This window comes from Eublepharis macularius, chromosome 12 (genome assembly GCF_028583425.1).
Source record: "Eublepharis macularius isolate TG4126 chromosome 12, MPM_Emac_v1.0, whole genome shotgun sequence".
Taxonomy (NCBI): domain Eukaryota; kingdom Metazoa; phylum Chordata; class Lepidosauria; order Squamata; family Eublepharidae; genus Eublepharis; species Eublepharis macularius.
Window position 1 is genome coordinate 2,242,342 of NC_072801.1, and position 15,810 is coordinate 2,258,151.

Consider the following 15,810-nt stretch of genomic DNA (forward strand, 5'->3'; position numbering starts at 1 on the left):
TAAATTTAGAGTATGTGCCGCCAAAGTGCCTAACTGGACTGAATCAGTGAAAGTAGAGTTGTTTCGTGTGGGCTTAAATCTAGACTTAGTGGCTAAAGTAATGGTCCAGGATGATCTACAATCCCTACTAGGCTGGATCCAGTTGGCATGTGAGATCAAGAACTGGGAGCAAGTTGTAAAACTGCTTTGCCTTCAGCATCAAGCAGGACAGCCTCAGGGAGCTGCTGCGACCCGAGAGGAACACAAGCCAAGAGGGAGAGGACCGCTTCATTCAACTGAGAAGGAGAGGAGGCTGGAACAAGGGTGCTATTTAAAATGTGGTGGAGCCAGCCACTTTGCGGCTGAATGCCCTAGTGGAAGGAAGGCGCTGCTGGAGGCCAAACCAGTGACAAGTGGACAGAGCCAGAGAGGCCGAGTCGTCCCTGGAGTAGAGGGGCAGCACCGCCAAGCAGTAAGGAGGCAGTGGCAGCAGAAGAGAGCCCCTAGCCAGAGAACTCAGGGGATGGCAGCAGCGGAGAGGATGAGAAAGTACAGCTGGCGAGGAAAGACAGAGACCTGCTGTGAAAGGCGCCAGCCGGCAGGTCCCAGAGGAGCCGGTGCCAACTCGGGTGAGGCCAAGAGGAGCTTTGTTTTCTGTCCCCATCACCCTAGTGTATCCAAGGCGGGGATCCCACATCAGGGTTCGAGCCCTGGATGTGGCAGAGATCTACTCTCCCCTGCCCTAGCCACAGGCTTAGGACTAGATCTAGTTAAACTGCCTGAGCCGCTCCTGTTTGAGCAAATGAATGAGTCTCCGATGAAAGGAACCCCGTGTACATATGAGACTGAGTTAACCCCGATGGGAGTCAGATGGCTTTTTGACCACGTCCCACATGTGCAGTGGACGGGCTCTGCTTCCCAGCAGGAGAGTGCCAGGAGCACGTGGGGCACCATCCCACCTCCCGTGCTGGAGACTATGTGCTTAACAAGGGAGGAGGTTGAAGGGTCTCTCTCTGGAGTACCAAGACTTAAGACAAGAGTTTGAAGAGGAGGAATCTAATGAACTTCCCCCACACCGACGCACTGACTGTGCCATTGAGTTCATCCTGGGGCAGAGTCTTCCCAAGGGAAAGTCGTATTCGATGAACCCCGCGGAGGGCGGCAAGCTCGGGAAGTTTATTGACAACATTTTTAAAAGAGGGTTCATCCGCCCGGCAAGCTCCCACCATGCTGTCCCAGAGCTGTTTCGCAAGAAAAAGGATGGGGGTTTAAGACTATGCATGGACTACTGCGGAATAAATGCAGCGTCCCTGTCAAATGTGTATCCCCTACCCCTTATTAGGGACCTGCTTCGAGTGGTTGCCAAAGGGAAAATCTTTACCAAACTGGACTTATGAGATGCTTACTTTTGAGTAAGAATCAGAGAGGGGGATGAATGGAAAAACAGCATTCAATACCCCTCTGGGCCAATTTGAATACTTGGTTATGCTGTTTGGTCTCCAAGGAGCACCTGGAGTCTTCAAGAACTTGATTAATGAAGTTTTGCACAAGCATTTAAATAAAGGGGTGGTAGTTTTTCTGGATGATGTGTTAATTTATAGCAGTGATTATGAATCATATGTCAAATTAGCCAGAAAGATGCTGACTACTCTCCACCAGAACAAGTTGTATGCAGAACCCTGCAAATGTGAATTTCACAGGCAGGAAATGGATTTCCTGGGGTATCAAATATCAGGCAAGGGGCTGGGGATGGATCCGGCCAAAGTACAGGAAGTCAAGGAGTGCAAACTTCTATAGACTATTTATTAGAAATCTCGCCGAGACCGCTTTACCCTTGTCTGATTTGTTGAAAACTAACGGAAAGGGGACAGGAGAAGCAAAGCCAGGGGCTAAACCGGGGTAATTCTGCAGGAGAGTTCAGATGGTGAGCTGCACCCCTGTGCTTATGTCTCGAGGAAGTTCTCTGAGACTGAAAAAATTGGTCAGTGTGGGATAAAGAGGCAGCTGCTGTAAAACTGGCACTCTCTACTTGGAGACATTGGTCGGAAGGTGCAAGAGTACTATTCGAAGTATGTACAGATCACAAGAACTTGGAAGCTCTCCATATGCCCAGAAAACTAGGTGCAAAACAACTTTTACAGAGTTTTTCTCCAAGTTTCAATTCACCCTTAAGCATCTTCCAGGGAAATCAAACTTCCTAGCAGACACACTGTCCCACCTCCCTCAACATGATAGTCAGAGGGAGGAGGTTATTGACATAATGTTTATACCCAGCCAACTTGGAGGAGTGGCTGTAATGTGATCTCAGACTCACAAACTTTCCCCAACCCCTGCTAATTTGTGGTTGGACAGAGTGAAAGCAGAAAACGAAAAGGAGGGGGAACAAACTTTGCAGGAACTTCTAGTGAAAGGAGAGAATGGGTGCTGGTATCGTCAAGGACATTTGTATATTCCTGAAACGCTGCAGGGAGAAATATTTTAAAAATGCCATGACAACAAATTAGCTGGGCATTTCGGATTCGTCAAAACCTTACACCTAGCTCAATGCCAATTTTGGTGGCTGGGAATGAGAAAAGATATTTCTCAGTATGTGTCCAGTTGTCAAGTGTGTGTGAGGTGGGGAAAAAATGGGGGGAGGAACCTCCAGGATCGCTGCATCCATCAGAGACTCCCTCCAGACCCTGGGCTACCATTTCCATGGATTTCATCACAGATCTTCCCCCTAGCAAAGGGAAGACAGTGATTCTAGTGGTAGCGGATTTGTTCTCTAAGCAGGCTCATTTCATTCCCTGCTCTAAAATACCCACAGCAAAGAAACTAGCCAGCCTGTTCATGCAGCATATTGTACGTTTGCATTCTTTCCCAACCAAGATAATATCAGACCGGGGAAGACAGTTCATTGCCAATTTCTGGTGGGAGCTCCTAAAAATAACTGGGATTGAATAGAGACTAAGCGCCTCCCATCATCCTGAGTCAGATGGACAAAGCTAATGCATAAATCAGATATTGGAACTATTTCTGAGATGCTGTATCAACTATCAACAAGATAACTGGATGGACTTTCTTCCCTATGCAGAATACTGCTATAACAATAGTGTACACAGTTCTATTGGAGCTACCCCCTTTAAGGTAACACAGGGATCTGAAGAGAAACCCATGCCACTATTGGAAGCTGACCCAGCTGGAGTGGGGGGGAGTGAACTGCAGCAATGGTGGACTGACATTATAATTCAATGGGACATTATAAAGCAAACTCTGGATCAAGCTAAAATGGAATATAAATGACAGACAGACAAAAAGAGATCTCCCCCTAGAGAGCTGATGGCGGGAGATAGTGTATACGTATCTACAAAGAATCTCAAGGGAGGCCAACCAAGTAAAAAGTTGGGGTGGAAATATCTAGGTCTCTTCAAGGTAGTCCATCTAATTAACGATGTAACTGTGAAGTTGGAACTACCTAAGAATCTGAGACAGGTACCTCCGGCATTCCATTTCAGCCTTCTAAAAAAAGAAGCCAGGACCTGATAAATGGCATCCTGAACTGACAGCTCCACCTCCTATCATGGTGGAAGGACAGCCTCACCACAAAATCAAACTGATTTTAGACTCTAAACTTAAGCGAGGAGTATTGTATTATCTCATCCAATAGAAGTATGTTCCCAAAAGCCAAGCTGAATGGGTTAGATTCAAGCTCCCAGACTGATAAAGAACTTTCATGAGAAATGTCTGGGGTAACTGGGGGGAGATTGATTTTTGGGGAGGCAGGATGTCAAGATGCTGGCCGCATCTGCCATACCCATGCGGCCAGCATCTTGACATCCTGCCTCCCCAAAAGGGGTTGGAGGTCATGTTGTGATGACTGTTTGTTGCAGCTGTGTTTCTTTACTCTCCCAGGATGTGAATTATTCTTGCTCCTAGCTGCTGGGAAAAGAGCCCACATAACCTTGAACCCCATGTCCTCCCCTGAGCAGATAGTTCCCAGCAGGATTAGCAGCCTCTAGGAAGGGGGGGGGGGAATGTTAGCCTGCAAATGATAGATGTTCTTGTTATTTGGAGTGCCTCATTCCTGACAATGAACTCAGTAAGATCATCAAGGACTAGCAACTTTTCAATAAAGCTCTTACTAACAAACAGTGTTGTCTTTTGAAGGTTACTTGGCAGCTCCTTACATTGCCCCGGAGGTAAAATTAACAGGGCAGAGATGCCAAGGTTTCCTTTAATGCTGCCCCCTCCCACTGGTGTTTAGAGCTTTACTGCCTCTGAATGAAGAAGCTGCCTTCAGTCCACCAGGCCTAGTAGCTGTTGGTCAGTATGGCAGTGAACTCCACAAGTTAAGAGTTCGATGACTTGCTGAGTGAAGAAGTGCTTCCTTCTGACTGTTCATTTCAGTAAAATCAGCCTGAAAAGGAGTTCTCGCAAATTCCAAAGCTTTCATTGCTGCTTTGTGCCCTTGCCCTGGAAAAGGTATTATGGTTCAGCAAGTGCTGAAAAAGGCATTTCAGTGGCTGCCCTGGAAGCACTCTTAGTGCCCTCTGTTTCGCATGAATAATTTTGTTGCTTTTGAAGCCAAACACTGAGTAGTTTTTCGGCAACTGAATTGTATTGGTTGTAGAATGGCTTTTCTTTGCTATGAGATTCCCCAATTGGCTAGGATAATCCACTCAGGAAATACTGCTCAATAATGGCAGTGATGGAAAAGAAAAATTAATGTTCTAAGCAAACAAGGGAAATATTTCTCCTTTCCTCAAAGATCTACTTTTAATTCAAAAATCAAAACAGAACAACATTTGACTCAACCCTAGGTTTTAGCCACTGTCAAGACCGTGGTTATTTCCTTGGCTTCATCCTGCTTGGCTCTGTGCTCAGTCAGAAAGCAAGAAACATGGAGATCTTCTTACCGTGGGCATCTCGATAGTATGCATGCGTGACGCTTCGAAACCTTTCCTGGCCTGCTGTGTCCCAGATCTGAGAACGGCAAGAGGACAGAACTCATCAGGTGGTAGCCAGATTGAACAAAAACATCGTCACCCACATTAAATTCATTTAAACTCTGTTAATTGTTTTCCACCCACCTTCTCAGCCCATCTTTTCCTCCCTTCGTTATCTAAGATGGGTTGAGAAGGTGGGTGGAAAGCAATGATGGAAAGGCGGGTTCCACAAGTGAACTTCCGGGGCAGAGCTCATTCTCCAACCTTTCAATCAACTGGATTTTTCCAAAATTTTTCCAGTTCAATATCCTTTCATAAACAGAGAATTTGTTAATTTTTTTAATAAGCACAAATAGCAATTCAATTTTAAAAGAATACTAAACCCTGGATCCAAAGAATAATAACATTCGATTTATATACTGTCCTTCAGGACAACTTAACGCCCACTCAAAGCGGGTTACAAAGTATGTTATTATTTATCCCCACAACAATCACCCTGTGAGGTGGGTGGGGCTGAGAGAGCTCTGAGAGAGCTGTGACTAGCCCAAGGTCACCCAGCTGGCTTCAAGCGGAGGAGTGGGGAATCAAACCCGGCTCTCCCGATTAGAATCTTGCTGCTCTTAACCACGACACCAATAGCGCATGCCCAATTAGAACGTTTCTTTTCGCATTTAAGGAAACCATGCCCTGTCACAAACTGCTTTGGAGGCTCTCCTTAATTTCAAGAGCTACTTGCTCTGTGGCAACAAACACAAGTTTACAGCTCCTTGAGAGTCATGGAACTAACTGGGCACCAGATTTGAGATCCCAGCCTAACTGTTTAGACCAATTAATGAGTAATTAATTTTTCCAACAATAGCAGTGATAATCCATAACCTACACTTCGCTAACATTCCAGAATGGTCACAAACTGCCAGTTTGGTTATGGTTATTGTTTATTCCATTTATATCCCACCCTCCCCGCAAGCCGGCTCAGGGCGGGTCACATCAGCATAAATTACAAGTTAAAATCAATATTAAAAGATAACATCAAAAATTTCAAAGCACAATTCCCAGGGAGGTGGTCTTCACCAACAGCAATTCCCTGCCTTTAATACACAGAGGGGAGGGGAGGGGAAGGAGAGAAATAGGACAGAGGGCCAAGCTGAGGATTGTTCACATAGAGGCCAGAATGATATTTCGGCCCCCTCTCAATAAGAGACTGGAAGGGAGGCTCATCAGAATTACATACAGTTTGTGACCGTTCTGTGACATCACAGCAATTTAGCCAATGGCTATGTAGAATTACAGGCAACACAGTGTTTCGCCTGCAAAATTATATCATATACGTAGAATCTAAAAGGAGGGGGGGAGGGAGGGCAAGGAACTGTATTCCAGCCTCTAAGGCCTGATCAAGGTGGGGGAAACCTCCAGAGCACAGGACGGAGAGAATTACTAGCTACCAGGTGGCCTTGACTTACTACAGAAACGCAACAGGCTTGAAAAAAATGATGGGAAGAAAAACGCAGCTGTGCCTTCTGAAAATGAACAGAAAGTCAAACGATCACCGCTATCACCAAGGCAGCTTTTTGGAAACCATCCTTTATCAACGACGACATGAAGGACCTAATCAGAAACATGATTAATTTCCCTAATCCGATCAGGAGGAGGGATGCCGGTAGAGACAGCAACAGACAAAAGATGACACAGGTAATAGATTTTTCAGGCAGGGCTGTGCCATTCCTTAGCCCATCAGAATGCTGATGCATTCCCCAATGGACCTGACACGCAGTTTACGGTGCATTTTTAAATGGGAAAATCCATTGGATGGGCAGACAGTGGGAAGAGTGTCCTCATAATAACATTTATCAGCTTTTAACAGGCCCCTAATGTTTGCTCAGGGTGGCCAGTTCCCTCCGTTGCTGAGGATCAGAATGCCAATCTGTCTGCAGAGCAGAGAGAACAAAGTCCAACTTCTTGTGCTGGTTCCTCCTCAGGCGCCTCTTTGCCCAGAGTGGGGAGTGAATTGGTGGCCTGTGTTGGTCTATTTTCAAAATCACTACGTTGGATTCTCCATTAGTTTCCATTTTTAAATAGTAGCTATACAAACACCTTTCCACCTAGAATTTACTTCTCTGCCAAATCTCCCCCTAAATCCTCAGGAGATTCTTCAGTCTTTGTTTTGCGCCTAACCATCTGTATATGGAAGGAATGGACAGAATTTCCCCCTTCCCTCTCCGTTCCAGCAGTCCCTTCTGACCCCATGGTCAGGGGGCCTGGAGTGAGGAAGGACAGGGGGATGAAACAGTGCGCCCCCATTCTCAGTGCTGCGCTAGTGAAAGAGGGAGCAGAAGCTCTTCCAGCTGGTGGTTCATCCAGCCACTTGACCCACCCAACTATTCCGCTATGCAGGTTCTGTGACCCCGGTCATGACCCTTCTGGGGGCAGGAGGAATGGAGAGGAATACAGGGAAGTTCTGCACTCCATGCACAGATGGTTGGGTATGGTCTAGGATTGCCAACCTCCGGGTGGGATCTGGAGATCTCCAGAATTACAATTGATCTCCGGACTACTGAAGAAAGGATTAAACACTTGCCCTTTTCCCTCCATGCACCCACACCGTGGCCCCAATCCAAACTGAGGCCACTGCGTCTGCTATTTACCCCCTTATCCTCCCCCAAATACCCCTGAGAATCATGCACGGTGTTTCTCATTGGGTTTCACCCTCATCAGGGCCCAATGACCAAAAACAAGAGAGATTAACCTCTCACAGAATTGGTCCAACTAGAACAGGAGTCCTGGAGACGAGACAAGTTCAGACCCCTAGTTTAGCCATGAAGCTGGCAGGGTTCCCATCTCTCAGAATAGTCTACCTCACAGGACTGTTGTGATAATAAAATGGGTATACCCAAAGTGTCCCGCTCTGAGCTCCTGGATAAGGTAGGAAAGTCTCACCTGTAGCTTTACCTTCACACCATCCACATTCAAGACTTTATTCTGGAAAAGAGAAAAATAGATACATTAAGTGGTGGTGAGATAGGTTGGGCCCGGGCTACTAGTCCCACCTGGATTTACATTTGCCACCAAGATGATCAACCTCTTTCTGCTCTAAGAAATTTTGCAGACATCAGCTATGAACCATTGGTTAAAAGCAACAAAAGCATTTTCTTTCTTTTCTGTTACTCTTCCTTTGACTCAGTAGTCTCGAACAGCCACTGAGAGTTTATGTTTAGGCAATTAATAAAAGCTATCCACATCATATTAACGTTTATGCAGTTGCTTTAGGATGTTTCTGTATTTCTACAACGGCAGCCAAAAAACTAGCGACTCTGTATGTAACTCATCTGCCTTTACTGCTCCACAGCCAAGAAATCTCAGCAGCTGAAGAAGCAAAATCCTTACTCATTAGGGGGGAAATCAGCTCCTGTCTAAGTGTTAAAAATTCAGGGCAACTTAAAAATATGTGGTCAATAGATTCGATGTGATTAAGTCCGTAGTTACTGGTCCACTGGCTGGTCTTTACGGAGACAATCGGAGAGACAGCTGGTCTGTCCGGCAAAGTGCAGGATAAATTTACTGTAGTATAACAATGACGACGACAACATTTGATTTACTTACCACCCTCCAGGACAACATAACACCCATTCAGAGCAATTTACAAAGTGTGTTGTTATTATCCTCACAACAATCACCCTGTGAGGTGGGTGGGGCTGAGAGAGCTCCGAGAAGCTGTGACTGACCCAAAGTTATCCAGCTGGCTTCAAGTGGAGGAGTGGGGACTCAAACCTGGCTCTCCAGATTAGAGTCCTGCCACTCTTAACTACTACACCAAACTGGTACCCTACAAAGCCGAGGAACTGTCGCATTTGTCTCTTGGTTCAGGGCTGGGGGCTCTATACCACGGAGAGGATCTTTTCAGGTAAGGGTCTCAGCTGCCCTCGGCCCACTAGAAATCCTAGGTATTTTAGTTCTTGGAACCCATATGCTGAGATATTTTCCCTCCTCCTCCTGTTGCCCTCTCAAGAGTGCTTGGTGTTTTGTAAACATGCAAACCTGTCCGTTCATCCTCAAAGAAATGTTCTGCCTAGTCCCATACTCCCTCAAGCCTGCAATTTATTTGTCAATAAAATACAGAGGGAAACAAAATTAGATGCCTCAAACAGCTTGCATTAAACACAGGGATGCTGCTCCAGTCTCCTACAAGAAAGCACTTTTGTCCACAGAGGGATTATTATACCAATGGCTAAGGGAACAGCCTGTCAGTTCTCTCACTCAGAGCCCAGCTTCACAGGCATCCCTGTGAGAGCTGGGCTGAGAGGAGTGGCTCACCTGTTGAGGTCATGGCAGTCGAGTGGATTCAAACCAGCAGAGAGCTGACTCACAGCCCAGCCACACAATCACAGCACTCTCAGTCCAAGGCCAAGAAACAACTGTTAGTGAAGCTAAGCCGTACAAATACAAACTTCTCAAAATGGCCCAATAATTCCTATTGTATTGTCAGATAATTTCACCACCGTTAACTACCTTGAGTGTTTCTTGTCAAACAAACAAACAAACAAACAAACAAACAAACAAACAAACAAACAAACAAACAAACAAACAAACAATGGCTCTTTTTAGGCGGAGGTTGCAGATTGCCGCCTTGATCCAAAAGTTGTAATACCTTTTATGAGGGCAAACCAAAACAACGTGCAAGAATTTTAGGTTTCCAGAACGCTTTATCAGGCTGAACAAGCAATGCATGGGGGCGGGGGGGGGGGGGCGGAATATTCATATCTGGATCCTTAAACGCCTCTCTGTCTGCATCCTGCACAGAATGGCAAGCAGATGTAAACACGTAAAGTGGTGATGGACGGGGCTAGTAATAGTGTGCACCTTTGACCTTCTGGTCACACAACTGAAAATACAGAGACAGGAGTTGATGAAGATCGTTTCAGATGGGTAGCCGTGTTGGTCTGTGGCAGAACGGCAAGATTCAAACCTAGTAGCATCTTAAAGACCAGTATCTCATGAAGGGAGCTTGGCTCTCCAGGAAATCTGTTGGTCTTTAAGGTGCTACAGTAGTTGATGAAAAGTCTGTTTGGCCAAGAGCCTAGTGTGCTAATAACCTGCGTGTTTCTTTCTTCAAAAAACCTCCGAAACCTCCCTCAGAAGCAAAACAAAGTGCCAAGGGCAAGGTCCCAGAAAACCAGGACTGTTTCCTGGATTTGGGGGAAACGGAAGAGTGCAGAATTTGCAAAAAGGTCAACACAATTACCTGATGTCACAGGTATTATTTTATTTACGTTATTTATAGTCCACTTTCCTCACTGAGACTCAAGACGGATTACACAGCATGAGTCAGTACAGTCAATTTCAAACACATTTCAATAAACAACGTAAAAGGGTCTATAAATGCCGTTTTGCATCACTTCCATCTTGTCTGGGTTCAATTTCAATTTGTTTGCTTCCAGCCATTTGACCACAGCCTTCGGGCAGCGACCCAAGATCTCTGCTGCATCCCACGGTGATCTGGATAAGCTATAGAGCTGGGTGTTATCTGCATATTGAGAGCATCCAATTCCATAGCTGCGAATGAGTTCTCCTATAGGCTTTTTCAGAGGTTGGATAATATGGGGGATAAGATTGCACCCCACAAAACAGTTCCCACTTTGGAGATAGCTGGTCTCTAACAGAAATCCTCTGAGTCCATTCCATGAGAAACAATTTAAAACAGTCCAAGGTACATCCTTGATACTCACTTCTGCCTCCAAATACCTCAGCAAGGTGGCATCGTCCACCATATGGAAGGCCACAGGTAGATCCAGGATGAACAACAAAGAAGCATGGACTTTGTCTACGTTCAGACAGAAATCATCAATAGGGGTGTGCGATTCAGGTTTCTGATTCGGAAAAAATACCCAAATTGGACCCAATTCACAAAGATTCGAGATTTCCAAGTAGGATCCAGCATGCGGGATCCTTGATCCAAGCTAGGTACTTGGAACAGTGATCTCAAGAATCTTGATTGAACTCACTCTAAAGGAATGAAACAAGAGGACGAGGGGCCAAATATTGACCCATACAATAGTTGGGGCAATGTTTTGACCTGAAAGAGCCAGATGGCTGCTGGTAAATAGAGACCTCCTTTAGTATGTGCAAATTTTAAAATACCCTGGGCAGATTTTTTACCTCTTGCTGCAACATACTGATGAGCAGTACTGGTCTCAGACAAATGAATCATCACCCCTAAGTACTTATAGTACAGTACTTGTTCCAAGATCTTCTTTTCCAACTTTTGCCGAAGGATATGATTTTAGGTTTTTTGACAATCTCAAGATGGCTCTCTTTACAGTAACAACTAAAAACTTTAAGCGCTCTTTTCAGACCTAGTGGGCTTCTAGAGAGTAGTACCCACATCATCAGCAAATAGCAAGGCCGGGATTTTCCTATTTGCTAAAGTAGGGGGTATCAACATTACCTATACAACCAACCAAATTATTAATATATAGGTTGAACAATACTAGTGCCAGGACATGGCCCTGCATTATTCTTTTTGCTGTTATTATTGGATTGGATTGGAAAGATGCCCGGCCCTATTGCAATGAACAGTCGTAAAAGGCTTTGGATCGTTAAGAACATTTTCCCCCCTCTCTCCTTTGCTCAAAATAAACAATCTCTCCCAGCTACAGTCTGAGATCCTATGAAAGCTCTCATTGAATTTAAATATCTTCAGTATAAAATATAAAATATAGACTTCTACAATAACAGGACAGCAAGATAAAATTAACTTAAGTCTTCAGGGCTTTGTAATAAAAGGGCTGGTGTTTAAGCATCTTTCCCTTCACTTTCCTCAGGGTGGGAGGGGAAATGTCCCCCCCCCTCTCTTGTTTTTGTTTTTCCTAGCAGTACTGCAAACTTGGCTCAGCAAGGGCTTTTTTGTCTCAAAATAGTAAAGAATCTCTATGCTTACAGTTTCTCCACCCATGTTATCTTCATGTATTCTTCCACCGTCCGGCTCCCAATTTAGAGGCAATTAACAAAGAGTTGTTTCTCTAGTCTCTCCACAGATTTTGAACTCCACAGAATACTTAAGGCCTTTTGAACTAGATAGTATGCCATTAATACAGTCTTTGTAGCAAGCTTAACAAGGCTTATCTAAACTTGAAAGCATAATAGCCTCAGGGCCTGGCATTAATTGTCTGTGTCAGTTGCCACCATCTTGTCTCCTCTTCCACGCTTACAATACGCCCCGGACCTTTCCCTGGCACATCTCCTCATTATGGCCTTAAGGGTTTGGTTGAATCGGTCAACCAACTCATCTGTCTACAGGCGGTACACCAAGGTGGAAAGGTGTTTAACGCCCAAGGCTTGGCAGAGTAGTTGGAACAGCTGTGATGTGAAATTACACCCTTGGTCTACCAGGATCTTGAGTGGTATCCCCACCCAGGTGAAGTAGGACAGCAAGGCTTGCACCATAGGGCCGGGAATCATGTGGGAATCATGAAACGATACCTCCGGGATGTCCTTGGGACGGGCCCTGTGAAATCCATCCCAATACAGCCAAAAGGTTCAGCTACTACCAGTAGGGGCTTCAAGGGCACAGGAGCTGGATGTCGAGTAGAAGCATGTTGGCAGCATGGGCACTACTGGCTATATTGTCCCACATCAGCGGCCACCGCTTTTGCAGGATCTGCTCTCGGGTTTTCTTTCTCCCTACATGCCTGGCCCAATCCCCATCATGGGTCTGCACTAACACCATCTTGCTCCTCTGGCGGCAGCACTGGATCTAGTACAACCCCCAGGCTCTTAACTGAGTCAGCTAAGTTCAAATGAGCCCCATCAAAGGTGGAAAGCACCACGCCCTTCAAGATCTCTGCTTTTCCAACCAGCATCACTTCTGTCTTGTCTGGGTTCCATTTCAATTTGTTCACTTTCAGCCAGTTGACAACAGCTGTCCAGCAGCGACTTGGTACCTCTCTACTGCATCACCAGGGGATTTGGATAGTGAGATATAGAGCTGAGGGGGGAGGGCAGGTATGCTTGTATAGAAAATGGAGCTGGGGACCTGGGCGGGTCATGAGGGGGAGGGCAGAATGGATTACATCAGTGCTTAGTTCTCGTGGCCCTTCTTACATGCCCAGGGTAATGCCAATCGCTACCTTGGGGTCAGGTAGCAATTTCCCCCAGGCCAGTTTGGCTAGGGATCCTGGTGTTTTGCCATTTTCTGGGCATGGAGCAGGGATCACTGGGGCAGTTGGTAGGGGAGGGGGGGGGTTGGGAATTTCCTGCATTGTGTAGGAGGTTGGACTAGATGACCCTAGAGTTCCCTTCCAACCCTATGATTCGATGGCAAAGAGCAGGCAGCTGTCTCAGGGTGCGGGATCTGTCTTTCTTGGATAAGCTGGAGAGGGGTAGTGGACCTGCTGTCCTACAGGAGTGTCTCTCTGCCTCTCCCTGTGCCCTCTTGGTACATTCATCAGTGAAAAGCAGGCATTGCTAAAATGGCACTAGACCCCAGAGCCTCATCTTCCAAAACAGGCCAACCTGAGCCATGCTGCCCCTGAACCTTCTGTGTCTAACAATATCCACCACTGCAACTTTCCAAAGAGAGTTTCCTTTGACTGATACCTTTGACAAAATTCTCCTTCCGGCTGCTCAGCCACATGCTTTTGTGTGAGAAGAATTGGATGTTGACTTTAACTAACGTTTGGTTTGGATGTTCGGCTTTATTGTGTCTCAGATGGAGTCATTCAACACCAGAGAAGCTCAGCAATTGCACGCCTCTTGCCCAGAACTTCCCACAGAGAACCTCTCTGGGTCTAGCAGTGCTCCACAAACGCCCCCCTCCTTGGGCTCCCCTTTTACTCTGCAAGCCCTCTGATAACGAGCCCGCCGCTGCCACTTTCAAATCGAGGCGTCTCTGACCTCGCAGCAAGTCCTGCTGATGCTCTCTTGGAGCCTGGGAAGCGGCAGGCAGAATACTAAGTACTGCTGAGAAAACGAAAGACCCATCACATCCTTAAATAAATCAGCAGCTGTCAAGAGCTGCCCTCCTTCTGTTTGGGGTGAAGCGTTAGGGAGTATTTTCTGCCAGCTTCTGGGTACCATTCAAATTTGGGGCCCAATGCCCTCTCACTGTCCTGTCTCTGAACCAAGCAAGAGCACCCTCTATGCCGCCCAAGAGGGAGATTTGCAAGGACCGTACCCTAAGCTCCATCGCTTCCACCTCCTGGAGACCCAAGGCATCTCAGCCCAGCACCCAGCCACCCGCCCCTCTTCTTCCACACCTGTCTCCTGTGCCGCTCCCACCCATTCTCAGATCGCATCCCCTGCCCTGAGCGATGGCTTTCTAGCCACAATCTTCACTCCCCAGATGGGGCCACCAAGACAAGAAGGGACAAAGAAAATTCCAGGGCCCCTGGTCATCCTGGAACTCAGTCAGTCCAGCAATTTGTTCCTAAATGAAATTCAGGTTGGGTCTCGGGGGGGGGGGGGGAATCTCTGCTTGTGGCCAGGGTGGGGGTGGGGGACTGAACAGCCCCATCCCCAGGCAAAGAGGCTGCTGTGGGGCTCACCACCCTTTCCCTGAAGTCCCCAATTTTCTCACATTCTGAGATTTGGTTCTGCAATTATTGTGTGCCAGTGAAAAAAACATACGTAATGAAATGGTTTTTTGCAGCCCAGAGACAGCTTTCCTGGCAGAGCGGTGGGCGGAGGCAGATTCTCCGGGTTGAGTTGGTGAATGATTGGAAATAATAAGTGCTGGAGGCCCTAAGCAACTGTGAAAATTCATTTCTGAGGCATGAGTCTGCAGAAGTCTCTGGGTGCCAATAAAGGCCAAAGGACAAGCAAAATCTTGAGTTCAAAGCCAACATAATGGGAAGGGAGTGAAAAAGCATGCACGAAATCAGCACGTGCCAATTTGTTTCAGAGAGAAATCAATCCTGGCCCCATTTTCCTTTTGATTAAACATTGTGCAAGCAACTGGCCAAAACCTGTGAGTGCTGATGCACCAAGATTTTTTGGGTGCAACTGAAAAGCAACAAGAGAACCCACCACCAGCCCAGGCATCCAGAGAGATAGAGAGAAGATTTTGCGTAACATTGTTGCTTGCTAATGGGGCCGTGCACTGCTCTCAGTGCTTGTGGAACTCACCTCCACTAGTGGAGAGAGATGGTGGGGAAGGAGGGGGTTCATTGGCTGGGACAGCAGGTTCCCCTCCACTCAGGCTGCTCCCTTTAGGAATAAAGCTCTTTGGTCAGAGGAAGAATGGAGATCCATCCACTCACATGAACCTTGGTGGGCCAAGCAGCAGCAAACCTGCCATTTGTTGGCAAAGCGTCGGAGGCGGCTCGGGAGTTCATGGCCTCTATGACGGCCATGGACCTGACCCAATTAGTTCAGGGCCCTACGCACACTGGGGGGCACACTCTGGATTTGATTTTTGTCTCTGGCCAGTGGTTGAATGACCTAGGAACAGAGGAGTTAGTCATTGGTCAGATCATTCACTCCTTCGACTGGACTGCCATTTAGCTACCCCCCGCCACAGGGAGGTGGAGCCAACCAGGTGGTTCCGCCCCAGGCGCCTGATGGACCCGGATAGGTTCCTGACAGAGCTTGGGCTATTACCCGAGGCGCTGGCTCACGCCCCGGCTGAAGGGCTGGTGGCTGCCTGGGATAGGGCGGCTGCTGGAGCTTTGGACCGTGTCGTGCCTTTGCGGCCTCTGACTCGGTGCCGATCCCGAGTGGCCCCCTGGTTCTCTGAGGAGCTGAGGGAGATGAAACGCCAAAAAAGATGCTTAGAGAGTAGTTGGAGGGCCAGCCGTTCCGATTCTGACCGGACACTGGTACGGTCTTATATTAAGACCTACCTAGGGGCGATAAAGGCGGCGAAATCCAATTATTTTTCCACTTTGATCACGTCTGCAGATAATCGCCCGGC

At 46.9% G+C, this 15,810-nt stretch overlaps 1 protein-coding gene across 1 annotated transcript in view; it reads right to left on the reverse strand.

Moving 5' to 3' along the window:
* The window catches only part of RAB26 (RAB26, member RAS oncogene family), a 146,955-nt gene that overhangs the window by 38,092 nt on the left and 93,053 nt on the right, over positions 1-15,810 (reverse strand). The window contains exons 3-4 of the mRNA XM_054992205.1: positions 7,842-7,883; positions 4,878-4,944 (exon numbers count right to left, since the gene is read on the reverse strand). Coding sequence (XP_054848180.1) covers positions 4,878-4,944; positions 7,842-7,883 — 109 coding nt within the window. The remainder of the gene's footprint in view (positions 1-4,877; positions 4,945-7,841; positions 7,884-15,810) is intronic.